The sequence below is a fragment of the Nelumbo lutea genome, chromosome 7 (genome assembly GCF_056320005.1).
Source record: "Nelumbo lutea isolate HS-2025 chromosome 7, American lotus-T2T, whole genome shotgun sequence".
NCBI lineage: Eukaryota > Viridiplantae > Streptophyta > Magnoliopsida > Proteales > Nelumbonaceae > Nelumbo > Nelumbo lutea.
Genome location: NC_142690.1, coordinates 56,355,881 through 56,383,839, shown reverse-complemented (window position 1 = coordinate 56,383,839; position 27,959 = coordinate 56,355,881). Strand labels below are relative to the sequence as shown.

General features: G+C 39.3%; 1 protein-coding gene across 1 annotated transcript in view; it reads right to left on the bottom strand.

The window, feature by feature from the left end:
* The window catches only part of FTSH12 (FTSH protease 12), a 113,572-nt gene that overhangs the window by 74,399 nt on the left and 11,214 nt on the right, over positions 1-27,959 (bottom strand). Inside the window, exons 2-9 of the mRNA XM_088955336.1 lie at positions 25,361-25,548; positions 20,357-20,583; positions 4,795-5,072; positions 4,247-4,324; positions 3,874-4,116; positions 3,656-3,796; positions 3,382-3,549; positions 179-291 (exon numbers count right to left, since the gene is read on the bottom strand). Of these exons, the coding sequence (XP_088811462.1) occupies positions 179-291; positions 3,382-3,549; positions 3,656-3,796; positions 3,874-4,116; positions 4,247-4,324; positions 4,795-5,072; positions 20,357-20,583; positions 25,361-25,548 (1,436 nt within the window). The remainder of the gene's footprint in view (positions 1-178; positions 292-3,381; positions 3,550-3,655; positions 3,797-3,873; positions 4,117-4,246; positions 4,325-4,794; positions 5,073-20,356; positions 20,584-25,360; positions 25,549-27,959) is intronic.

The window sequence follows — 27,959 nt, the reverse complement described above, 5'->3', positions numbered from 1 at the left end:
AGGAAAAGAATGTGTACTAGCTACAAAAAGAATGAACCAAACAGTTTAACGTCTTCAGGATAGATAGAACATCATTAACTTCAACTTTCCTTCACAACCCAGTAATTCTGGAAACTTTTGAAGAAAACCCTTCAAAAAATTTAAAATTACGACTAAAAACATGGAAAGGAATGCATACTCTCCATCAAGCTGTGAAATCAGTGCTTCAAATGTTGCTCGCCTTCGCGGATCCTTTCTTGCATGCCTTCCAGCAATAGCATCAATTTCATCTACAAATACAAATGATGGTGCCTGCAAAAAGAATATTAATGCTCTGAGTCTAATAAGAATCACTCAATACATTTGAAATAACCAGAACCCAAGAATACAAAGTTTAAAAGGCTTTGAAGATGGAGACATTGCAAAAGGAATAAACTCATTGTCAGTCAACTGCGATAGCATAACCTTGGGATTGAAACGTTCAGAAGAGACCTAATCTTCCATTAATTGAATTTACAGTTGAATAGATTGGATTGGCCTTATTTGGATGGGAATGTAGTTGTTTTTCTGGAAAGAAAGTGTGAGGTTGAGGTGATAAAAAATGCCGTATTCTAAATTAAGAATGATCTTGTTCAAATTTTTGATGAATCCTATGAAAGAAGTACAATAAACCCAAGACTCAATGCTCCTATCTTAGTCATGATCCCTAAAAAACTGGAGGATGCATGTCCTAGGGAGCTTAGACCAATTAGTATGGTGACTAGTTTGTACAAGATAATTGCTAAAGTACTCTCACTAAGAATCAAGGTTGTAATTCCTTCCATAATTATACAATTCTAAGGAGCTTCTACTCAGGATAAGCAAATTGTGGATCAAATTCTGATCACCAATGAATGTGTGGAGGAAAAGAGAAGGTCTGGAGGCAAAGGGGTAGTATGCAAGTTGGATGTTGAGAAAGCCTATAATTTAGTAGATTGGTCTTGATAGAGGTGATGAGAAAATGTGGTTTTAGGGATAATTGGTGTAAATGGATTTTTGGGTGTCTTCAAACTTGTCATTTTTCATTGCTAGCGAATGGAGTGGAAAGAGAGTTTTTCCCTGCATATGGAGAACTCAAACAAGGGGACCTTTTGTCCCCTTTCCTTTTCACACTCCTTGTAGATGTGCTCAGTAGGTTGATTTCAAGAGCTAATAGGAAGGGCCTGATTAGAGGGTGGAGGATTGAAAGGGATAATGTTGTAGGTACTCGCCTTCAATTTCCAGTAATATAATAGTGTTTTGTGATGATAACAACAATCAACAGTTTAGAAATTTGAGAAGTTTCTTGATGCTCTTTGAAAAGATGTCATACTTAAGAATAATTTTGAGAAGAGCTGTGTAGTGGGGATTAGTATGGAGGAAAGTGAATTAGAAGCAGCTGCTAATGTCTTCAGATGCTCAACTAGTTTTTGGCCTATGAAATATTTGGGTCTACCTTTAGGAGGCATTCCTAGGACTATTAGCTTCTGGAATCCTATTTTAGAAAGATTTGGGAAAAGACTAGTGGCTTGGAAGTGTAATTATATCTGCATGGGTGGAAGAATAACTCCAATCAAGTCCACATTGGCCAACCTTCCAATATATTACCTCTTGGTTTTTAAAATGCCAAAAAAAAAAGTAGCAAATAAATTAGAGAAATTCATGAGAGACTTCTTGTGGAAGCCAGAAGAGGGAAAGAAGGATCACTTGGTCAAATGGGAAATAGTCAGAGGAAGTAAGGACCAAGGAGGTTCAGAGATGGAAAATGTTGTGTCCAAGAATCTAATTTTGTCAGATAAATGGCTATGGAAGATGCCCATTGAGAATGGAAAGTCCTGGCATAGGGTATTAGCAACCATTGCAGGATGACGACGGCTGGAATGTTGGTATATCTCCTCGGGCTACTTTGGTTTCTCCTTGGAAAGTTATTCACGATAATCTTCTTAAGTTCCTAAGCTCTGACAAGTATGATGTCTACTCAGGGAATAAAGTTTTACATTGGGTGGGTGTCTTGCCCCTCAAAGATGATTTCTCAACTCTTTATTCTGTATCACATTCAAGAAAAAGACTATTTCAAACTTCTATTCTTTGGCCGATGATTGATTGGGATTTGGGATTACAAGAGCATTGAAGAGCATGAGTGTCATCAAGTTGTTGAGTTTTTAAAAATTCTTGAGAGAGTTGTTTTAGATCTTTATAAGCCTAAGGAAGGATTTGGGCACCCAACCCTAAGGGAATTTTCTCCTGTGCTTCTTTCTTTTGGGTCCTTGTTTCTTTAGATGTCCCTTCTTTTCCTATTCAGGAAGTCCAGTGTAAGCATGTCCCATTAAAAGCTAAGGTGTTTTGCTAGGAGGTTTTTCATGGAAAGATTAATACTTTGGATGTGTTGCTAAAAAGAAGAAATGCTTGCTTGTTCTCAAACTGGTCCATAATCTGCAAGGCTAATGATGAAACTGATTACCACCTATTAATCTCCTCTTCATTTGTTACCTACTTACCTGTTTTTGGAAATTGTTTTTCTCTATATGGGTGCAAATGGACTCTGCCTACGAGCTTGGCCAGTTTGTTTGAGGCTGGAACCTTCAGGCGACTGAGGAAAAGAGGAAGAATAATGTGGAGATGCACTAGGGCTGTTGTGTTATGGACAGTATGGGAAGAAAGAAATGTAAGAATGATTTATCAAAAGAAAAAAAGAAATGTAAGAATATTCAATGAAAAAGAAAGAAGCATGGAAATGATTTTTGAGTGTATCATTGCAAGAGTAATTCATCCCATAAAGTCAATATACCTCTTCTCACCTTTTACATATGAACTTTGTGAAGGAAAGAGGGGGGAAGGGGGGGGCTATATCCTCAACAAGGAAGAAAAAGAATTCAAAAACAATGGGAACCACATGAAGATAGGCTCATAAAACTAAATTTTGATGGGAGCAATTTTGGAAACCCAAGCCTCCCTAAGGTGTGGAAGGGGGTTTTTTGGGATAAAGACTATAATATATTAGCTTTTTTTCAAGGGCCATGTCAGTTTAGGGGACTCTACAAGAGCTGAACTCCTTGCTATCTTATATGGAGTACAAAAAGGCAAAAGAATTGAACCAGGGGAGTAGTTATTAAAGAAGACTCTCAGTTGGTGAAAGATGAGAAGAAAACTGTGTGTGCACGTGTGGAAAAGCTCCACAAGTAAGAAGAAAAGTGTAAAGAAAAAATACCAAATATAGAAGACAAATCACTCCAAAATATTCAAGTTTAATATTCATAAAAAGAGACCAATATACTATGGAAGATATTTTGTCTACCATTAACACATGCAACTGAAACTTATTTGGCATAGTTAGGAATCACTAGATGAAATTTTGCACTACAGACCAGAAACAATGGTCCTTACATTTCTCCTTGCAATAGAAAATATTTCATTAATCCTTGCTGCACCACTTTTTTCACTATCAGTGAACTCTGCACCGGAAGCAAAAACAAAAGGCATTCCACTCTCCTTTGCAAGTGTCCTTGCAAAAAGTGTTTTGCCAGTTCCAGGTGGCCCAGATAAAAGAACACCCTGGCATGCATGTAAACTTAAAAGTTAGATTACAGTTAATAGAACATGCAGATTTCAGCTCATCTCCAATAAGGAATCCATCTAACAAGAAACTAGAAGAGATTACCCGAACAAATTTCACTTCTTTCTCATAGTACTGCATGGGGTTTCCCATGTAAATCATCAACTCATCCAGCAGATCCCAAACGTCACCGCCTAATACTACTTCTTTATACATGGATTTTGTTTCTCCAGAATCTCCTTCTGGCTGAAAGACAACAAGGAACTCAAGTATTATCCTAATAACTGAAACCAAAGCCTCCAATTGAGAAATCAAAATTTTACCAGGATAAAGTTTTCCGCATAAGCCATATCAAAGAGTTGGTTATATTTCTTGTAGAGGTAACGCCTTGATGTGACATGTAAGAGCATCACAGACTCCCTAATAAGCCACAGGATCAGTATTCCAGGAATCAATGCAACAACAACACGAAGAAAATAATTGATTTGCCGCTTCTGAAGGAGATCCACCTCTACTCCAGAACTCGTGATAATTTCAAACAAGTATGGATCAAGGGGAATATCAACCTACAGAAGATTTACCATAAAATGTCAAGGATTCAATGGACCAAACAAGGAGTATCCTGGTTTAATTCTTCCACTAGAAATAACAAACGTGAGAAGAAGAAGAAGAAGAAGAAGAGGATATTAGACTCACAACATATTCTAAAGGGAACCCTTCTTTCATTGTAATATATAATTTCTTGAGGTCCTCAGAAAAGACAACAGCAGCAACCTGATCAAAAAGAAGAAATCATATATTTCCTTCTTTTGTTGGCTAATGGAAGAGGCAGCATAAAAATGAATAAAGAAAGAAAATATATAAAACCACTATACACTCCAATGTATTAAGTAATTATAGCAGAGTTTGTTTGCATCCCTTATTCAATGCAAGATAAGAATACACACTTGAACAGAGATATGTAACATACCTATACAAGTTACGTATTTGGGTAGTCATGTATAGAATGCAAGCTACATATTACATGCATTTATTTATCGTGTATGTTAAGTCCACCAATCATGTAATAGGTCTGTAATGCAGACAGATAATTGGAAGAATTTGTGAAATAATCTAAACATTGTACAAACATCAATTCACTCCCAATTGTTCTAATGACTGGAAAAGAAAATCACAGTCAACCCCTCTTAAGTCTATGCTAAGTTGGAGATTATAAAAAGCACATTATAGCAACTAGCTTTTACCTCAGAACAATCAAGTTTGTGAAGAAAATAAGTATATGGAAGCTTTGGACGGTAGCGCCACCATCTTTTAGAAATCCACAATGCCCTAGTGCCTTGTGTACTTGACACCTTTTCCACCACATCTTTCTGAAGACTCTTCTCAACTTCTTGCAAGTCAAAGTCAACTACATACTTAGCACTTAAAGAATCTAATTGCTCAGCAAACTTATCCTTTCTGAGAATTTCTCTCCATGCATGAAGCCTTTCACGCCATGTTTCCCTAATTTCTTTTTCCTCCCCTGTCAAGCAAGCATGGATAGATTAGCAGCAAGCAACAAAGATGTTGACTTGGATATTTAGCACACTTCCATAAGAAATAAAGAAGATAACCCTTTGGTTAGGTGATCATAATTCATAAGTTCCCAAATGTAAGATTATAATGACTTGAACATATTCTCACATACCACAGTATCTTTAGAAAATTTCCACAAGAATGATCTGAACTTGTGGACTTCGGATCAGAGGTAACATCGGTAAGACAATATATATATATTTGATAATGAAAGATAAAATTTTATTAATATCAAAAGAAAGGAAAATACAAACTGATGAGGAATAACCAATAAACAAACAAAATGTCAGCAGCCCATCAACCCACAAAAGAAACAAGAGAAAAACAACAAAACGCAGGCATCCTAACTCTCCCATATACAAATTCCAATGTATACCAGAAAACGTTTTCTAACATACAACTTTCTACCTCACTAAAATCCTTAACAGCCTTTGCCCACTCCAGTAGAGACACTAGAATATGCAAAGAAGTACCTTTGCTACAGGTCACAGGACAGTACACCTTTATATTCTCAAGTCTTGTTTTTTTTTCCTTTCTGTAATCAACTTTAAATTGATCTTAGAACCAAAAGAAAAATAAAGGAAAAGGATTCAGAAGCAGGGAAAAATTAAGAGAATAGAAAGAATAGAAGAGAAGAAGGATAGGGTATGGCATGATAGGAGATCCTAACTGATCTCCCATAACTGTTTCCTTCTTATATTAATATTATAATAAGTGGTGAAATTACAATGCTGCCCTTGATTAAGTAAAAGAATAATAAATCTACCACCGCATACTGCTATCACTCCCCATCAAGCTGGAGTATAAATGCCATAGAGCTCCACCTTGTTGCAAATGTAATCCATCCCTATACGACTCAAACCGTTGTTGAAAGATCAAGCTAACTAATCTTCTGACCTTACAAACGGAGCAACTATATCACCACTCGCAACCTTCTCACAGACAGTAGCAATCCACCTCTAAGTGCTACGTTCTTTCATGGAATACCAGATTGGATGCAATCTGAACAGTAGCTTGGTTGTCAGTTGTCACAAAATAATTTTGTGGGATTTGAGATAGACACTCTGTTGAGTTGGGCCGATTTCTAGTTATTGGACCCAGTTATTTAGCTCTTACTTTTTAAGTTGTTAAGTTAGGAAGTTGTTGGGCTTTAGGCCCATTAGCTTATGTTTTTAAGTTGTGACTGTTCAACTACTTTAGTAGCCGCCCTACTAAGGGCATTCTTGTAATCTCTTATTCTTTTAAGTTAAGTATAAAATATAATGAGGGGTTGGCGGCCAGATCTAATTCAATTCTGGTTGACATCCTACTCTTTCTTTCTTCTATTTTCTCTTCACAATGAATTCATCTAGACTTCCAAACAGTGATTTCTACTTGGTATTAGAGCAGGCCGAAGGTTCCTTGAGCTGTTTTCTCATGCAGCCCTAGATCAGCTGACCGCATGGTGATTTAAGAAACTGATCAAAGATCCCAGGTAAGCCCAGTTTTTGGATTTTTTGGTGGATCTGTTTTGCCTTATAGCTGGTCTAGGGTTTCCCATCAAAATCAGGAGAAACTGGAGAAAGGGGGAGATTCCGGTTTCTGTTGGACTCTTCAGTTTTGACCTAGGAAGTAGCGCCCTAATTTTTTAGGGTTCCTTGGAGTTCTTTATAGGGGGCGGTTCAAGTCCTGCCTGATTTGGAGGTTTCTAGAGAGAGCAGCTGCCTCTTCTCTCTCTTCTCCCGTCTCGCAGAAAAGGAATCTTGTGGGAGGACCATCTAGGGCACCAGAAGGGTGTTGTTGGTACCAAAAGTGATTTATTTGATATTCTTGCATATTACAGTAATCTTCTATCCCCTTTTTGAGAAGTATGGAGGGTAACGAAGTTGAAAACAAGCTCGGGAGTGAAATAAGACAAGTGTGAGGAGGTGTTGGGGACCTTTTCGAGGTTGGGACCATTACTACAGTTAATTTGGATGGTTTGAATTACATTAAATGGTCACAATCTGCAAAGATGGACATTGGTGTTCGTGGGAAGTTAGGGGATATCACTGGTAAAGAAGTGAAACCCGAAACTAACAGCTCCCAGTGGGTACAGGAGAACTATATGGTGATGACTTGGCCGTGTAATTCCATGCTGCCCCATATAAGTAAAAACTTTTTGTGGGCAAATACAGCTAAGGAACTATGGGATGGGGTTGTAGAAACCTATTCGAAGAGGGAGAATGTTGCTAGGACTTATCAGTTGAGAAATCAAATTATTGCTACAAGGCAGGGAGATAGGCCTATTGTTGTTTACTTTTCAGCCCTTAAAACCCTATGGTAGGAGATTAACCATTTGGAGACAATTGCTTGGGAAACCACTAAGGATGCAACTGCCTACCAGAAGCTCCTAGAGAAGTATAGGGTGTTTGAATTTCTTGATGGCCTTAATCCCGAACATGATATTACAACAAAGCACATTCTTTCCAGGGACAATGTTACTCACTCCCAAGCATATGCCTTTCTGTCAGGGGAAGAGAGCAAGAGATATGTAATGATGAAAAATTCTGGGTTTGATCAACCAGCCATGGTTAGCACTATGAGACATAAACAAGGTGGAGACCGGGCTGGCAGTGAAATCAATAAGGAAGACAAAAGGGATTTGATCTGTGACTACTGTAAGAAGCCTAAACACACAAGAGATACTTGTTGGAAGCTTCATCCCCATCTTGTGCCAAATAGACTCAAAAATAAGAAGGGAAAAGCTCACATGGCAGTCACTGGTGACATACCTGGCCTTCTGGAGTCTTTTGCAACTACTGTAGTGAGGGGCGAATTTGAGAGATATGAACAGTTCCTGAATCAGCGGGGTACAATCAGTCCTAATTCAGTAACAGGTGGACAGCTTGGTAAAGGTGGTTCTGGTGGAGCACACTCTACTTCCTTTGCTCACAAATGTAGTTCACATGCCACTACAAACTATGTTTCTACTACAGATAAGGAGGGACCTCCTTGGATTATAGATTTTGGAGCCTCAGAGCACATGACCCGTAGTTCTACTATCTTTTCTTCTTCCAACTCTATTCTGGTAGAGACAGAGTCTCCACAACTGATGGATCTCATGTTCCCATTGCTGGGAAGGGGTCTGTCAAGATTAATGATTCCATTTCCCTACCCTTTGTCCTTCATGTTCCCAGATTGAGTACTAACTTGTTATCTGTTAGTAGTTTGACTAAGAACCTGAATTGCTTAGTAATTTTTTCTCCTGGTCATTGTGTTTTGCAGGATTTGCATTCAAAGAGGACAATTGGGAGTGGCCGTGAAGTGAGTTGGGGTCTGTAAGTCAGATTATGCTTTGGCATAATCGGTTGGGCCATTCATCCTTTTCTTCTTTGAGTTTCTTATTTCCAAAACTTTTTGAGTCTGTTAATTTGTCCAGTCTGGAGTGTGAAGGTTGTCAGCTTGGAAAACATTGTAGACGTTCCTTTAAAGCTAGTAATAAAAGATGTTCATCTCCTTTTGATGTTATTCATTCTGATGTGTGGGGACCTTATCATGTTCCTTCTATGGGTGGTTATTGATATTTTCTCTTATTTGTTGATGATTTCTCTCGATATTCTTGGATTTACTTAATGAGATCCCGAGTGAGATGAGGTGCCATCCTTGGTAAGGCAATTTCATCGGATGGTGCTAACACAGTTTGAAACACAAATAAAGGTGTTCAACTCAGACAATGCTAGGGAATATTTTGAAAAACACATTGCTTCATATCTGTTAGAATATGGTGTTGTCCATCAGAGCAGTTGTCCATATAGTTCACAGCAGAATAGTATTGTAGAAAGGAAGAACAGACACATTGTTTAGATTACAAGAAGCATGATGATCACATCTACAGTTCCAATTTGGTTTTGGGCTGATGCAGTTCTCACAGCAACATTTTTGGTTAACAAGGTGCCCTACCGTATACTTGGATTCAGCACCCCATTCAGCCTCCTTTTTCCTAAGGGGGAGATGTTCCATATTCTTCTCGGAGTATTTGGGTGTGTCTGCTTTGCACACATTCTTGGTCCTCACCGTTCGAAGCTTGATCCGAAGGCAAAGAAGTGTGTCTTCCTTGGATATGCAGAAAATCAAAAAGAGCACTACTACTATGATCCAGTCTCTGAGAGTCGGTATGTTACTATGGATGTCACTTTTTTTGAGTCCACATACTTCTTCTCAAAGAATCCTTCTCAGGGGAGTGTTTTGGGGAAGTGAGTGAGCAATCTATCCCTCTTCCAATTCCAGATCCCGTGTCTACTCCTGTGCCTGATCCTCCTATGTCACCAACATTACCACCTCCCTTACGTCCTGCTTCTCAGCGTTACTCACGACAAAGACTTCACAGGGAGGTTGATTCCACTGCAGCAAAACTCACATCACTTCCTGTCGGTTCCTTGGAGACTCCAGATTCAACTGATACGGATTCAAGTATTCCTCATGATCCCTCTACTGTTTCAGTTCCCATTGATTCTACTAACCCCATTACAGATAACCTAGACCTCCCTATTGCTCTTAGAAAAGGGAAGAGAAAGTGTACTGCTCATTGTATTTCACAGTACTCCTATTTATCAGAATCACTGAAATAATGCATCAGAAGGTGAGCCAATAAAGGACATTGGGAGATATCAGAGACTTGTGGGGCGGCTGCTATACTTGTGTATGACAAGACCAGACATTTCCCATAAAATGTGTGGTAAGTCAATATATGCATGCTCCACGAGTCCAACATTGGGAGGCTATTGACAGGATTCTTGCTTATCTGAAGGGACACCCGGGTAGAGGCATATTGTTTGTTGATCATGGATAGTTGAAACTAAAGGCTTATACAGGTGTAGATTGGGCAAGATGCCTTGATGACAGGAGATCTACTTCAGGAGTATGCACCCTTATTGGGGGTAACCTTGTCTCGTGGAAGAGTAAGAAACAGACAGTGGTGACGAGATCGAGTGTTGAAGCTGAATACAGGGCTATGGCACATGGAGTTTCAGATCTTCTTTGGATTCGTTCCCTGTTAGGAGAGATTAGTGTATAGGAAGAAGAACCTATGATGTTGTACTGTGATAACCAAGCAGCAATCAACATTGCCCATAACCCAGTTCAGCATGACTAGACAAAGCACATTGAAGTGGATAGACATTTCGTCAAAGAAAGGGTGACTTCTGGGGAAGTTTGTCTCCCATACATTGCTTCTTATTTGCAACTTGCTAATGTTCTCACAAAAGGTGTTGCAAGGAACAAACTGGAGCATGATCTACGCAAGTTGGGAATGTGTGACATTTACTCCCAACTTGAGGGGGAGTGTTGAGTTGGGCCGATTTCTAGTTATTGGGTCCAGTTATTTAGCTCTTATTTTTTAAGTTGTTAAGTTAGGAAGTTGTTGGGCTTTAGGCCCATTAGCTTATGTTTTTAAGTTATGATTGTTCAACTACTTTAGTAGTCGCCCTACTAAGGGCATTCTTGTAATCTCTTATTCTTTTAAGTTAAATATAAAATATAATGAGGGGTTGGCGGCCAGATCTAATTCAATTCTGGTTGACATCCTACTATTTCTTTCTTCTCTTTTCTTCTCTACTGCTGAAACTCTTCATCTTCTTCTTCATCTAAACTTCCAAACAGTGATTTCTACTCACTCCAAGTTCCTGAAGAAGATGCCTCAGCTAGATTAACTCACAAGTTGTATGTGCCATTATCATGTATTCTGTTTCAACATTCAACACTGTTCCTAGTAACTACTATACTCTACTTCTTACCCAGAAAAGTGCAATAGCCTGTGGTAGACTTCCTATCTATTGAAGGTCCTACATAAAGTGGGAGAGTGGTGGTTTCAATGAAGAGGGATGTATAAGAGTGGCACCAAATAAGAGATAAGATAAGAAAGTGCCTTAACCAGAAGAATATGATGATGATCACACCCTTTCAATCAAATATGGCAATATTGTATCTGTTCAAAGTTGTTGATATCAAGGAGATAATGGCACTGTAGCTTCCAACAAGCTTGGGAGCAGTACAGAACTATAGATCCAGAAACAAGGTCTCAAATCAAATATGTAAGTTTTAGAAGGAATCTCAATCATCAAAGGTGTTCGGCTACCATTCCATGTGTGAACTGAGTCAACATTAAAGACTGGCAACAGTGTACAGAGGTGTTCTAGAAGACTACAATAAAAGAAGGCATTGGGTGGCAAGCATCAAACTGCCAAGTGTGAAACCAGAGGTAATTTCAAGAATGATGAAGCTCTCTGTTGATGGTAAGGGGTATAAGGTCTAGCTCCTCTCGTCAATGGAAGGCATGCTCTGGAAGGAAAGTTCAAAGGTTGAAGACAATGAGCTGGAGTCAAAAGGATACATGGTGAACTCCTAAAAGTCCAAAGGCAATTTCAACTTTTTAATGAGAAAATGTAAGCTAAACTGCCAAGGAATAAAAGGGAAGCACAACAAACCCCAAATAACAACTCATATCTAGGTCTGTTGAGAATGGATCCGATGTACAGATTTAAATTGTATGCTAAAGTTGTGTCAGAAGGGGAAGGCAGGTCAAAAGTAGTAGTTGAAGAGGCACAAAACTCTATCCCTCCAATCGGGCCAAGTCGGACAAGAGAGTCAAACCAAAGTGAACCAATCTGGCCACACGATCACTTGAACTTGCACGTTATTAGCAGGCCAGCTCACAATATCAAAGCAAACCAACCTAGCCACGTGAATCACTTAAATTTGCGCCTGACCAGTGGGCCAGGTAAACCAATGGAGGACTGCAACAATAGTCTATCATCATCCTCGTAATTGACAGCAGGGCAGAAGCTTGTGCATGAAGGAGCAGAAAAGCAGGGTAAAAGTGACCTGCTGGAAGGCAGAACAATGATTCCAAGGGGCTCCCACTCAAAAGAAATCCAAACAGAGTGGAGACCAAGGCAAACGAAGTTTTCTACAACTCAAGAGAAGCTAAATCCCAAGATATAATAGAAGCAAAAAGGAGGATGACGAAGAAGAAAATGGTTGGGAACGTTTCCGCTTGAAAGCAACAAAGAAATGGATCAGCCTTCTTTGAAATTTAAGTAGGTGGAAGATGGTTTTGAATGGGCATTAACAAATGTTTACAGTCCCAATCATTATAGAGAGAGGAGGAAACTGTGGGAAGAGTTGGGTGATATCAAGGGATTGTGGGAAGGACCTTGGTGTCTAGGAGGTGATTTCAATGTAATAAGATTCTCGGAAGAAACCAACAATCCTAGGCAGAGGGTAACCACAAGTATGAGGAAATTTAATCGGTTTGTGGATATCTTTGAACTGAAAGAGATTCCTTTGGGGCATAGTAACTTTACTTGGTCCAATCTCTAATTGAATTCCATATGCTCTAAGCTGGATAGATTCCTTTTCTCAGCTGACTGGGAAGAACAGTGGGGGAATTTGACCTCGAGGGCACTCCCAAGGGTGACTTCAGATCACTGGCCTATTTTAATTAGTAAAGAAGAATTGGAAAATGCTAGACCTGCTCCATTCAGATTTGAAAACATGTGGCTGCACCATCCTGGTTTTATTAAGAAAGGTTGAGATTGATGGATGGAGTGCAATCCAACAATGAATTGGAAGGCTATGAGATTCCATAAGAAACTCCAATATTTAATGAAAAAAATTAGACTGGAACCTCTTGGAGTTTGGCAAGCTAGAAGAAAGGAGGCAAAATGTAATTCATCAATTGGAGGACTTAGACTTGAAGAAAATAAGGGGGTGTCTTGAAGAGGAGGATACGGAGCAAAGGTGGACATTGAGAAAACAGCTGGAGGAATGCTTACACAAGGAGGAAATTAGTTGGAGGAAAAGTCCAAATGTAAATGGCTGAAGGAGATAGGAATACTAAGTTCTTTCATGTTGTTGCAAATGGTAGGAGGAAAAATTACATCTCAAATTTAGAAATTGAGGGGTTAACCTTATCCCATCAAAATGAGATCGATGGGGCCTTTGTCGATCACTTCAAATCTCTTTTTATAAGTCCCCTGAGTGATAGGGTGTGGCTTAAGGGTAAGGTTCAAAATATCGATATAGACCGATACACCAATAGGGGCATATCGGCCTGTATCGTGGCTTTTTTTTTGTTTCTCTTCTACAACTGGTTCAGAGGGGTTGATTTAAGGCCCTTCTACCCCATGAACCAGCGCAGACCCCAAACACCCTCTATAGGGGTGTATCAAGAAGCTCCCGATACGATACATGTCAAAATTTTGAACCTTGCTTAAGGGATTGGAATGGCCAAGTTAGTGGATAGGGAGTGGTTGGAGAGAAGTTTTGAGTTGGAAGAGAAGTCAAGGAAGCGGTGTTTTCTATGGATATATCAAAAGCACCAGGTCCAAATGGTTTCACAATGGCATTTTATCAGGATTGTTGGGAGATCTTGAAAGAGAACCTAATGGCTGTGTTCGAAGAGTTTCACAGAAGAGGAGTAATTAACCTGGGTAGTTTGATCACTAGAGAAAACTCTAGGAATCTAATAAGAGGGTGGAGGGTAGGAGGGAGGACATACCTCTAACTCACTTGCAATTTGAAGAAGATACCATATTATTCTATGGAGGGGTCTGAATTGGATTAGGAATGTGAAACTTGCAATACAACTTTTTGAACAAATGTTAAATCTAAAAGTTAACTTTGACATAAATTGTATTATGGGAGTCAATTTGGGGGAAAGGGAGATACTTGGTTATGCAGGCATTTTGGAGTGTGTCGTGTCTAATTGGCTTCTAAATTACCTAGGTATGCCGTTAGGGGACAATCATCTAAAGGGAAGTTTCTGGAATCCAATTGTGAAGAGAATTGAAAAGAATTTGCCTCTTGGAAGAAAAATTACTTATCTCTTGGAAGAGGCATCAAGGGAACATTTATTCTGGGCAGCTCTGTAAATTTTTGTTTCCTAGTCTGATGTAATACAATGTTGTTGTTTAGAAGAGGTACCAGCTCGTGCCTCTCCTTGGGCAGTCTGTATTGTATTATCATATTGTTCTTTTTTTGAATAAAATATCACTTATTTATCAAAAAAAAAGTCACCTTGATTAGGTCTACACTTGCTAACTTTCCTCTTTATTTTCTATTGATTTTTAAGATTCCAATAGTAGTGCCTAACAAGTTGGAAAAGCTAATGAGAGACTTTCTGTGGAAACCATGGGAGAAGAAAAAGGACCATAGGGTTGGGTGGGAGGTAGTGAGGAGAGGTACGAAATTTGGTGGTCTTGGCATAGGGAATATTAGGAAGAGGAACTTGGCTCTCTTAAGAAAGTCATTGTGGAGGTTCCCTTTAGAGAAAGAGAAGTTGTTGGCTAAGGTTGTAGCTAGTATTCATGGGCTTGCGGATAATGGATGGGACTCTAGATTCTGGCTAGGACAACAAGAGCTTCACCTTGCAAAGCAATCCAAGCTATCCTGCCTCTGTTTTCTACCTAGATCAGCTATGATTTACACTCAAGTAAAATCATCAAATTTTGGGAACAGGTTTGGGTTAGAGATTCCCCTTTTAAATACCAATTTCCAACCTTATTTGCTATCTCTAATTTCAAAAATGAACATATTTCAACTTGCTTTGTTCCTTCTAACTCAACTTTTGGGTTTGGATGGAACTTGGGTTTGAGAAGCGCTATTAGGCACACAAAATTGGACAATAATTTAACTCTCTTGGGCATCCTTGATGGGATCTTTCTGGACCCCACAATGATGGATAGTAGAATTCAGACCTGTCACCCTCCAGTTCTTTCACTTGTGCCTCCTTCTTTAAGGCCCTTACTCAACCAGTTGACCTTTTTGATTTGTCATTCCCTGTTAAAGAAGTCTGGTGTCAGCTTATCCCTCCAAAGGTTGGGAGTTTTTATTAGGAAGCTTTTCTGGAAAGAATCAACACAAGAGATTTGCTTCAAAGAGAGAAACCCAATAGGTGTTTATCTCCTCATTGATGTGTTCTTTGTAAGATTGATGGTGAGTATGGTTACCACTTATTAGTTTCCTGCCAATTTGCAAAAAAAATATTTGGGAAAGGTTTACTTCTTTGTTTGGGTGCCGATGGAATCCCCCTCTAAATGTGCAAAGCTTATTTACCTCTTCTTCCTTCAGCTGGGCAACAAAAAGATTAAGGATTATGTGGAGATGTCTTAGGGCCGCTGTATGCTGGTCTTTGGGAGGAAAGAACTCAAGAAAATTTTCTGATAAGGAGAGAAGCCTAGAAAATGTTAAAGTCTGAAAGAGTGATCCACATAAGGGTAATACATTGACTGAAATCATTGGAATTGTTTGCAGACTTCTCATTGGATGATTTGCTAAGACACTGGAAGGAAATTGCGAAGTCAGTCCCAACTAAGATGACTTCAAGTCCCTTATAGAATCCTCCCCCTCATGGCTTCATCAAACTGAATTTCAACGATAGCAGTTTGGGAAATCCAGGGCCTTTTGGCATTGGGGGAGTTCTAAGGAATGAACAACGGAATATAATAGCCAGGTTTTCTGGTCCAATTGGAGTGGGAGACTCCCTTAGGGCTGAGGTAATGGAGGCCATGGAAGGGGTAAATACAGCTAGGGACCTGAATATAAATAAGCTGGTCATAGAAGGAGATTCTGAGATAATAGTGGGTTGGTTAAAGGAAGACCAAGATTGGGCTCTGGAACTACAGCAATGAGAAGAGCAAGTTTGAGTGGTTGACAAAGGACATTGATATAAAATGTATTTGGGTAAAGAGAAGTGCCAATTCCCTCGCCGATTGGCTAGCTAGGTAAGGGGTGAATAGGGATTCTATTTTTTGGGCTCATTTGTAACTATTCTTCTCTTTCTTTGGACTATTTTTTCTGATCCCTCGGGGAGTTAAGATACTTTATCTCCACTTCTTTGTATTTTAACCTTTTATATTAATGAAATGCTTCCTGTAATTGATCAGAAAAAAAAAAAAAAAGTGGATCAGCCTTCAAGCATTGGAAGCTTAGACAGCACCAAAGCATGTAAGACATGGGATGAAGATCAGTTGGGTACAGAACTCTTGTTTGAAGAATCCCCATCTCTCACTATCAAAGAAGACAACAGCAGCAAGGGACGAAGATCAAGAGATGACAAGAGGCAACAGGGGTTGAACCATCTATAGGAAAAAATGAGCAGGGTGTACGTTCTTGAGGTAATTGGTCGAATCAAAAGTCGAGCTTAAGTGCTACAGAGGCACTACAGGAAGAATTGAAGGATGTGGAGTGTACACAAGAAAGAATAAAGAGCAAGGCACAAAATAAAGAGAAAAAAGAGTGAGTTGGAGAAATTAAACTGTTGGATAGATTATGAAAAGGATGAGAATGGAAGGAAGGAGAGCAGGCAAGGATGCAAAGAAAGGAATGTAGAACTTTAGGGTTGCAATAGTTGAAATCAAATGTAATTATTAGCCAGAATGTCAGAGGGTTAGGGATGCAAGGAAAAGAAGTCTGGCTAGAAACCTAGTAAAAAAAGAGAGAGAGAGAGAGAGAGAGAAATCAAATATGGTTCTGTTTAAAGAGACTAAACTTTCTGAGGTTGATAGGAGATGGATAAGAAGCATCCACAGTGTTAGAGGATAAAGCTGGGTTTTTGCTCATTCATGGGGGGGGGGGGCATGGGCATCAGGTGGCATCTTGACGGTTTGGAGGAATGAATAGATTGAATGTCTTAAGAAATTAATTGGGCAGTTCTCTGTTTCAATTAAAATCAAAATACCGAAACATGGTAAAATATGGACTCTAACGAATGTCTATGGTCCTTTTTTTGGATCAATTACTGAAACAGATTAACTAAATTAAGGATAAAGATAAAAATGCACAAAGAGAGGAGAGATAATTCTCTTAACTCTCCTATAAAATAAGCAAGATTACAACAAATCCCAAAACAGCTGATTCCTTCCCACCTCTTGTTTGGCCAATGTATCAGCAAAGGAATTAGCCTCTCCTTTTACCCACTGAAAAGATACCTCCATTTATTGTAACAGCCATCTAATTCGCCTCTCATAAATGTAGCTCCACCACCTAACATCCTCTTTCTTTTGAAGCCAGCTCATAACAAGCTTTGAATCCCCTTCAGTTACCAACTTACGGATTTGCATGTCCTTAACCTTCTGAAGCTAAAATTCCAGCCCTCAAAGAATCACATACCCCAATTGGACCAAAGAAAAATACAATAATACTACCTTCATCATTTCTTAAGACTCCTCAATGCCTGAAAAATCTAGATTTCCTTCACTGCTACCATCAAAATTCAGCTTTAAAAAAACTACCAAAGGTAGGGACCAAATAGACCAAAGAGCCACCTTCATGGGAGCAGAGTCAGCGACTTCCATCCACTTTCTCACCACATCACCAGCTGGAATGTCCTCAAACAGCTTCAAAGACTTCACCCAATAAACCACTCTAATGATAATGGCTTCAATAATTAAAGCACCCCTACTTCTTTCTTTGTCAGAGAAGGTTCTTTGATTTCTTTATTTCCTAAGTGTCCAGCAAACAGCTGCCCTTGTACACCTCCATAAAGTTCTACCCCTCTTCTTCGGCCAGCTAACAAAGGTAGAGGCAAATAGTCTTTGTACATTGGCAGGGGGTTCCACCTGCACCCAAACAACAAAAGAAACCATTACCCAATTGAAGAGGTAAAGGGGCAGAAGTTAACAGTTAGTCTTTTTCTTTGCAGTAAGTCAAAGATGTTAATTCTTTCCAGAAAAACTTCCCAACAAAAATCCTCAATCCTTGGCAGAATAAGTGTACTCCAAATCTCTTTTATAGGGAAAGGCACTCCAAAACTATCATTCAGCTGTGTTAAAGATGGCACGAACGAGGCACAAGTAAAAAGACCAAAAAAAGAAAGGGTCCAGATTCGATTGTTCCTTTTGGAAGGATCCAGGATCACCCTATCAAGACCTTAGAGTGGAGCTGAGACACAATCAATTTCAGACTCACGAAAGCCTCTCCTAAAACCCAAATCCCAATCTTGAGTTATAAGGAACTGTAAAAGAAGTAATGGGCTCCTCCTTACGGTTGGGAAGGGCATAGAAAGAACGTTTTAAAGGTGAATTGACCAGCCACACATGTTCCCAAAATTTGCCAAGATTTCTAGAACAAGGATTATACCTAATGAATGGTAGGAAGGAAGGATGGCATGAATGGATTTCAATGGAGATGCTCTTGTAGCCCTAGCCAAAATTCCAGAATCCCACCCATCAGTTGCAAGCCCATGAATAATTATTACCACCTTTACCAACAATTTATCTCTATCCATTGGCAATCTCCACAACCACTTCCCTACCAGAGTGATATTCCTATCATGAATGTTTCCAAAACCTAAACTACCAAACCTCTTGCTTCTACAAACCACTTCCCAACTTACTTTATGGCCCTTCTTCTCCTCCCCTACCTCCCACAAAAAGTCTCTCATCAACTTCTCCACTTTCCTACTAACCCCCACAGGAATCCTAAAAACTGACAAAAAGTGTACAGGTAGTGTAGACCTAACTAGTGTGATCCTACCTCCCAAAGATAAATAATCCCTCTTCCAAGAAGCCAATGTCTTTGTAAATCTTTCAAGTCATAGGCCATTGTGAAACTACACAACCCAAATTTCTACTCCATCTAAGATCTCCCTCTCCTCCATGTTCAATCCCACAGAACTTTTATCAAGTTTGATTTTCAAATTGGAGATTTGCTCAAAAGTTCACATGACCAACTTTAAATTTCTCACTCAACTAGGATTGCCTCCTTCACAGAAAAGGATTGTATCATCAGACAATTGTAGGCGAGTGATTGGCACCTCATCTCTACCCACCCACTAACCCCTAATCAGGTTTCTAGAATCCACTCTTGAAATTAATCTTCCAAGAACATCTACAATTAAGGTGAAGAGAAAAGGAGAAAGGGGTCCCTTTGCCTAAGAGCTCTTAAGGCTGAAAATGGTCCACCACAATTCCATTCACCAAGATTGAGTAGTGGCATGTCCTAATACACCCCAGAATCCATTTGCACCATCTATCGTCGAACCTAAAGTTCTTCATTACCTCTGATAAGAAACCCCAAACAAATTTCTATGGTCTTAACCCATACAAGGAGAAGAATCTTTTTGAAAGGAGTTAAGTGTAATTAGGGGTCTGTGGGAGAGTCCTTGGTGTGATGTTGGCAATATTAATGTGATAGGACTCTTAAATGAATCAAATAATCCCAACCAAAGTATAACCACTAGCACGAGAAAGTCCAATAATTTGGTGAGACTTTTGAATTGAAGGAGTTGCCTCTCTTGTATGAAAACTTCACTTGGTCCAATTTTCAAGCTAACCCAGTTTGCTTAAAATTGGATATATTTTTATATTTGGTAGATTGGGAAGAGATGTCGGAAGACTTAATGGCTAGAGTTTTAATAAACAACTTCAAAACACTGTCTTGTAAGTCTAGGGCAGAGAGAGGCATTTAAGCGGTCTAACACATTTTGGGTTTGAATATGTGGTTGGAAGATCCTCAATTCATCTTGAAAGTTAAGAGTTGGTGGAAGGAAAGTGGAATTCAATTAGAAGAAAGGAAGTGAGAATTGTTAGGTCATAGAGAGACCTCCCAACAGAAAACCTTGATCATTGGACATTGGAGGGGAAGGGCCAACCAAAATGAACTTCCAAGGATAAGAGGAAAGAGGAAACTGAGTTTGGGATAGCTCAAGAAGTTTGAATAAGGGAGAAACAGAAATAAGAACCTGATGGGCAAGGGTACCAGATTCTTTCATCATATCCAGAAAAAGCAATAAAGACAGGACTGATAAAGTTCAGGAAGCCCAAGAGCTCATTCATTTTCCAAAGCTAAAACTATCCTAAAACCCAAATTCCAATAAATGTTGCCCTCTCCATAGTTGACCATGTCAGCAGTGGATTTGTTTCCATGCAAGGACAGGTTATACAAACGAGGGTACGCAATAAACAAAGGAATTGCCTTTATAGTTACTCTGTTCTACTTCTGTGAAAGATGAAAGCACATTAAAGAGAGTGTGGTCTCCTCTAAACTAAAAGAAAAGAAACTGCTTTCATAGTGACTATGCAACTCACCTAAAAAACCAAAGCCTAAAAGAAGGATCATGTAGAAAGACCAAAACCCTAGGCTTGATGATCCCATGAAGACCAACATATGCTTGATAAAAATATTCTGGAAAAAGCTAAATGCTCAAAGAAAATGATAACACAGAATGAACCATCAAAGCACAGCACATATTCTTCTGTTCCTTGAACCAACCTGAAATTCCAAAGTCTTTTTTCAGTTCCTTCTTTTCCTCTGGGTTCAATTTTATATCAGTGTCAATAATTTGTTTTACTTTCTCTTGAGTAGGCTCTGGATCATCAACCCATGCATCTTCCCCAACATAGGAACTGTCATGAATAAGTGCCCCATCAGGTCCTTCAATGAACTTCTTCATTTTCAGGCCCTTGGGCATTGTTTTCCTCCATATACTCTTCTTGTACCTGCAATATAAAGAAATAGGGTCTCAACCATTTTGCCACACAAATGCTTAAGGAAGGGTGTGGAGACCATTGAAGAAAATTAGTTGAAAAATGTTGGCCTTTATCGTCCAAATTAAACCAAGCATTAAGCACATACAGACTAACCATTTTACAGATACCATGTCAAGGTTCTATGAACATTTTTGTGAAAAATGAGGTGCTTCTATAGTCATTAGTTTTGATAGTAAAGTACAAACTCAATCGCAAGCTTGGGTTCAGAACTTGTGCTCATAAGCCTCATATTATAACCTACAATAAATACCAATCTGAAAACCTACAAATGGTCCACCAACCTGTTTTGAACCCCTCCCAAAAGCACAGATATAAAGGAATATAGGATGCCAATTAAAATTATACCTACACTCAAAAGCATGACCACTACTAGGGTTGTAAATGGATCAGGTCTACCCAACAGAACCAAACCAATTATGTCAGTTCTGGTTTCGTGGCTGTCCTGATTAATAATTGGGTCAGATGTGCTTCTTGCTGTTTTGGTTAAAACACTTGTTTTATCAACATAATCATTAAGTACAATTGGGTCTAATCAGCTCAGACTTGATTGGGTCCCTTGGTGGAGAAACAAAGTAACAAACACAGCCTAAAGAAAAATAAAGGGGATGTAGATCTGATTAGTCAAATGGCTCAAATCTGAACTGTTGCAGAAACAATAAGCGGTCAGATGGGGAAGGAGAGTGATGGGTCAGAGGTTGGCTATCTAGGAAGCTCGAAATGGAGTGGTGCAGGTTGAGGCAAGTCAGATGAGGAAGATAGGTAAGAATTGAAGGCCCTTAATAATTGGGTTGTAAATGGATCAGGTCTACCCAACAGAACCAAACCAATTATGTCAGTTCTGGTTTCGTGGCTGTCCTGATTAAAAATTGGGTCAGATGTGCTTCTTGCTGTTTTGGTTAAAACACTTGTTTTATCAACATAATCATTAAGTACAATTGGGTCTAATCAGCTCAGACTTGATTGGGTCCCTTGGTGGAGAAACAAAGTAACAAACACAGCCTAAAGAAAAATAAAGGGGATGTAGATCTGATTAGTCAAATGGCTCAAATCTGAACTGTTGCAGAAACAATAAGCGGTCAGATGGGGAAGGAGAGTGATGGGTCAGAGGTTGGCTATCTAAGAAGCTCGAAATGGAGTGGTGCAGGTTGAGGCAAGTCAGATGAGGAAGATAGGTAAGAATTGAAGGCCCTTAACGCGAGTCTAGTTGGAAGGTTCGTTTGATTGGATTTGGAAGAAGAAAAAGTGGAAGCTTGGACAGGATTTGAATGGGGAAAGAGAGTTTTGGGTGTTCAAAAGCTGAATGGAGGCTTGTTCCTGTTTGTGTTACATACTAGAAAAGCTGCAGAGTGGGTTGTGGAGTCAGAAGAGAAGAAGAGCAGGAATAGTGATCTAAGGTTAAGCTAAACCTTGCAGACGCTGATTAAGGAGAAAACGCATTGAATCCCAGTTCCAACCATCTCAGGATTATTCTTATTTTATGTTCAAAAGGAAGGAAGACATGGAAGTGGTTCTGAAGAATGAAGCTGGAGCCATTATCAATTTCCAGAATTAAGATTAAGGTGATGGTCTTCGATGGTTGGGCAGATAATGAGCAATGGAGGAGGTGTTTGTGAACCCAAAAAATGATGTTCATTTTAATCTTAGGGTGTTGGAGAGGAGTTTGGTTGGCCGATTTGTTAATTACTTAATTCGGATCCAGATGCGGAAGATGTTAGGGAGTGGGATGTTGCTATATGGCGCCCAAGAAAGTCTTTGCAGGTAAGGAAACTAAATTCTGGTTCCTTCCTCTTTACATTTGATAGTGTTGTGAAGGCAAACCTTATTCTAGAGCAAGAGCAAAATGAGATGCAATCTCCAGATCTTAGAAACGAGAGATGGTTTCCCTGGGTTGATGCTATCAGAGATGCGGGTCCATCGAGCTTGGTTGGATTTTAATTTTCAGTATTCCTTTATATGCTTGGAGTTTTCCTATGTTCAAAGCTGTGATGGATGCTTGTGAAGGTTTAGATTTGTTGATCCAAAAATGAACTCATGGCGGAACATGAATGCTGCGGGAATTCTGGTCAAAGTTGCAGAGATCCAAATGGTGCCAATTTTGTCATCCATTCATTTTGCTAGGGAGGTGTGAATTAAGACTTGACATTGAAGGATCCTACCCTTTAAGGTGGGCGGATAACTTCAAAGAGTGGAGGGAGTTCAGCAGAAAGAGAGCTCAGTTTTCTGAATAAACGAGTGAGAAGCTGAACAGACAGGTGGTGGCAGGAAAAACAGAGGTAGATGATGAGGGTATTTCTGGTATTTTTGGAAAAAGTAATGGGGATGGCTTGATGGTCACGACGAAGATAGAATTCGTAAGAAATTGAAGAGTCGGGAAGTGTGTGGGCCCAGATGAAGTCAGCTGACTTAACCGAAAGGGTGGGCTCAATTGTTTTAGTGGTCTGCAGAGATGGTGTGGAGAAAGGGGAGGTGGGACACATGGATAGCCTTAACGAGAAGTCAGTGGATTTCGAAGAGATGCTTAAGACTACTGGACCCAATGAGGAATCAAGGCCTTGAATGTTAACATTAATGATAGTAAAAGAGGGCTTCTAGGTTTCAATCACCCAAAATTTTAAAGGTGGGACATCACAAAGAAGATGTTCAACCAAAGTTAGAAAGGAAAAGGAAGAAAGATGGGTTTGGGTGATCGCCAAGTATGATAGCAGTGGTAAGAAAACGATTATTTGAAGAACAAGGGCAGAAAATGTTTATCGTCACTCTTCTCCCGTTGATGGAAATTCAAGCTTCAGCTTTCAGGTTGTTAGAGTTCCCACGGTGGTATGTGTTGCTTCTGAAAATGCGGAGGATGCTGTTGCGATATCTCAAGAAATCAGGTATGTTTTGCACAAACCAGCATTGTTGGACTTAGGGGAGGATTTTTCTGCTGAGAAGGATAGGTCGGAAGAGGGGGAGGAGGCAAACCAAACCACCATGAAAGGTCCTTCAACTTGTAAGTCCACTTTCCTGGGTATCTCCTCACTCCTCAGTCTTGACTCCACTCAGTAAAATAGCCGCACACCGAAGGTCCCCCCTCCCCCCCACACAAGAAAAGCACCATCAAGACATGCTCCACATAGCACTGCGATTACTTCTGCTACTTCATGACTCTAAAGATGAAATGGTAGTCCAATAACACACACTACTAGCTCATCCATAATAGAGAAGTCCTTCAAGTTTGATGATGGGGACCATCTGAAAATATTTACCAACCCATAATCATCTTGCAGACACAAAGCCTCGACTTCTAATTTATTCTCGAGCGGGTCGAGCAAAGCTCTGCAACTATGAAATGGCATTAGAACAAAAGTATTTTTAAGCTTCAACTATTTTGTCAAGAGATCAGAAATCTTCTTCCAATCTCTGATTGGGTCTTTAACTTCAACAATCAACTTGCTTGCCCATTCTCCTTTCCCAGCTGTCACCAACAAAGCCGACTTACTTTTAGCTTGTGACAAGGACAAGATCTGCCTAAGGGACTCAACACTACTTGCTGCCTTAGATAATTGGATTTCTACAATTCTATGATCGAAATAAATTCAATCAAGAATTAGTTCTCTACTTTTCCATTCTTTTGTTTATATTTAGTTTTGTCAAGGGAGACCTTTTGTAAAGCCCTTACTAGAAAATGATTTATTTACGTTATTTAAAAACAGAAATTGAGTTTACTTTCCATCATATCTAGGTAAAAGATTTGTAATTGGATTTATTTGACTTTCAAGTCAAACTTGATCATATCATCTTAGCCTTCTATTGCATAGGTGGTAAATTCTATTGTTTTAGGTACATATGTGATAGTCTGGTAGATATGGATTAAAATTACAATAAAGTCTCTTCATTATATATATTTATCCTTTAATATATCTATATTTAATTTTTTGACAAGTTTGTAATAATAGCAATAATCTTATGATTTATGATACAATTCACGATTCAATTTGATTCAACATTCTCTACGATTTTCAAAGCCGTGCACCTAACCAGCTTCAGTTGACTCAATCATGTCTCCAATAAGGGCTGTATAAAAGAATTTGCAGTTTTCTTTCCTCAAGAATCTTCTTTCCAACTATTATCATTCCAAAATAGGGGGCAGGTTCCAATTTTTGCAACAAAATAAGACATTTATCAATCTCTCTTTGAGGAATAGGTCAATACAAGATGGGTTTCCAAATTACTAAGGCTTCATGGATGGAGCAAAATGCACTAATAGCCCTACAGAGCTGAGAGGAAGTACAAGACAGTATGAAAATACCAATTGGATGTACAAGATAGTAAGACACTAACAATTTTAACCGTAAGAATAAACAGGAGATTCACTTCACAATAACCTGTGTTTTTTAAATAAAAAAGAACAGGAGTTTCTTTTGCAAATCCACATTACCATAGAGATCTTCTTGCAGTGCATATTGTATAGTGTTGGCATGGACTCATGATTTTTGGTTCGATGTCCAGAATATATATATATATATATATATAGTAAGAATGACTTCAGCGATCATAATTTAACAATGAATATGGCACTAAACAGAAAGGAATGGCAAAACAGGGTTCAAGTAGCAAACCCCATATAATTGGGATAAGGCTTAGATGATACAACATCATCATAGCTATCCATACATATCTATACAACAATAAATTGATTGCTACTTCTCAAGAAAACAAATAGAAAAAAAAAAGAATGAGAACTTACTTCCTAATATTACTTGGAGATGGCTCAGGAATCAAAGCTTCCATAAAGGCCTCAGTCAACTCCTCCTTGCTTTGACGATCTAGACGAGGTGTCTTTAAAGCCGCATACACTCTTTGACATGAAATTATGACAACAAAGATAAAGAAGATCAAAGCACCAATTCTTTTAGGTTCCCAATTCTTGACATCCTGAGGAAACAATGCCCTATATTGTTAATTGGTTTATATAAATGTTGTGTAAACAGTAACAAAAATAATTTAAATAACTATGAAAATATATGTCAAAGAATAACAAGCATTTATAAACCCAACCAACTATTTATATACTGTTGCTTTCTATATTTGAGATATTGCCTCTTTGAGGCTTTTTTTTTTCTTCTCCCTGCCTTGGGAGCGTGAGGTTGTAACATCCTCTCCCTCCCTCCTTCCCTCTCTCTCTCTCTCTCATTAAAAGTGTTGAGTTGAGCCGATTTCTAGTTATTGGGCCCAGTTATTTATCTTTTATTTTTAAGTTGTTAAGTTAGGAAGTTATTGGGCTTTAGGCTCATTAGTTTATGTTTTTAAGTTTTGACTGTTCAGCTACTTAAGTAGCCGCCCTACTAAGGGCATTCTTGTAATCTCTCATTATATTTAATTCAAGTATATAATACAAAGAGGGGTTGACGGCCAGAACTAATTCAATTCTGGTCGACATCCCACTCAACTTTTCTTCTCCTCTCTTCTTCTCTACTGCTGAAACCTTTCATCTTCTTCTTCTCTTCTTCACAAGGAATTCATCTAAAACTGGTATCAGCAATTTCTACTTGGTATCAGAGAGGCCGAAGGTTCCTTGAGCCGTTCTATCATGCAGCCCTAGATCGGCCAACTGCAAGGTGATTTGAGAGGCTGATTGAAGATCTCAGGTAAGCCCAGTTTTTGGATTTTTTGGTGGATCTATTTTTCCTTGTAGCTAGTCTTAGGTTTCCCATCAAATTCAGGAAAAACTTGAGAACGGGAGAGAGTTCTGTTTATGTAGGACTCTTCAATTTTGACCTAGGAAGTGGAGCCCTAAATTTTTAGGGTTCCTTGGAGTTTCCTAAAGGGGGCGGTTCAAGTCCTACCAGTTTTGGAGGTCTCTGGAGAGAGCAGCTACCTCATCTCTCTTTTCACCCGTCCCACAGAAAATGAATCTTTTGTGGGAGGATCATCTAGGGCACCAAAAGGGTATATGTGGTACTGGAAGGGTTTTATTTCATATTCTATCATCTTACAGTAACCTTTTAACCCTTTTATGGGAATTATGGAGAGTAACAGAGTTAAAAACAAACCCGGGAGTGAAATGAGACCAGTGGGAGGAGGTACTGAAGACATTTTCGGGGTCGGAACCATTACTACAGGTAAGTTGGATGGTTCAAATTACTTAGAATGGTCACAATCTGCAAAGATGGCCATTGGTGCTCGTGGAAAGTTGGGGTATATCACTGGTGAGAAAGTGAAACCCGAGACTAACAACTCCCAGTGGGTACAGGAAAATTATATGGTAATGACTTGGTTGTTTAATTCGATGCTGCCCCATATAAGCAAAATTTTTTTGTGGGCAAATACAGCTAAGGAGATATGGGATGGGGTTGCAGAAACCTACTCACAGAGTGATAATGTTGCTAGGACCTATCAGTTGAGGAATCAGATTATTGCTACCAGGCAAGGAGATAGACCTATTGTTGTTTACTTTTCAGCCCTTAAAACACTGTGGCAGGAGATTGACCATTTGGAGACAGTTGTTTGGGAAACTACTAAGGATGCAGCTGCCTACCAGAAGCTCCTAGAGAAGTATAGGGTTTTTGAATTTCATGCTGGCCTTAATCCTGAGTATGATATTGCAAGACAGCACATTCTTTCCAGGGACAGTGTTTCTCTCAAGCATATGCCTTTGTATCAGGGGAAGAGAGCAGGAGAAATGTAATGATGAAACTTTCTGGTTTTGATCAATCAGCCACGGTCAGTACTATGAAACCTAAACAGAGTGGAGACTAGGGTGGCAGTGAAATCAAGAAGGAAGATAAGAAGGATTTGGTTTGTGATTACTGTAAGAAGCCTAAACACACAAAAGATACCTGTTGGAAGCTTCATCCTCATCTTGTGTCGAATAGACTCAAAAACAAGAAGGGAAATGCTCACATGGCAATCACTGGTGACATACCTGGCCCTCCTACTACAGCCACACTGGAGTTTATTGCAGCGGCTGCAATGAGGGCCGAACTTGAGAGATAAAGGTTGTCCCTGAATCAACGGGGTACAGTCAGTCCTAATTCAATAACAAGTGGACATCTTGGTACAGGTGGTTCTGGTGGAGCACACTCTACTTCCTTTGCTCACACAGGTAGTTTACATGCCACTGCAAACTACGTTTCTACTACAGGTAAGGAGGGACCTCCTTGGATTATAGATTTTGAAGCCTCAGAGCACATGACCCATAGTTCTACTATCTTTTCTTCTTACCAACTCTGTTCTGGCAGAGACAAAGTCTCCACAGCTGATGGATCTCATGTTCCCATTGCTGGGAAGGGGTCTGTCAAGATTAATGATTCCATTTCCCTACCCTTTGTCCTTCATGTTCCCAA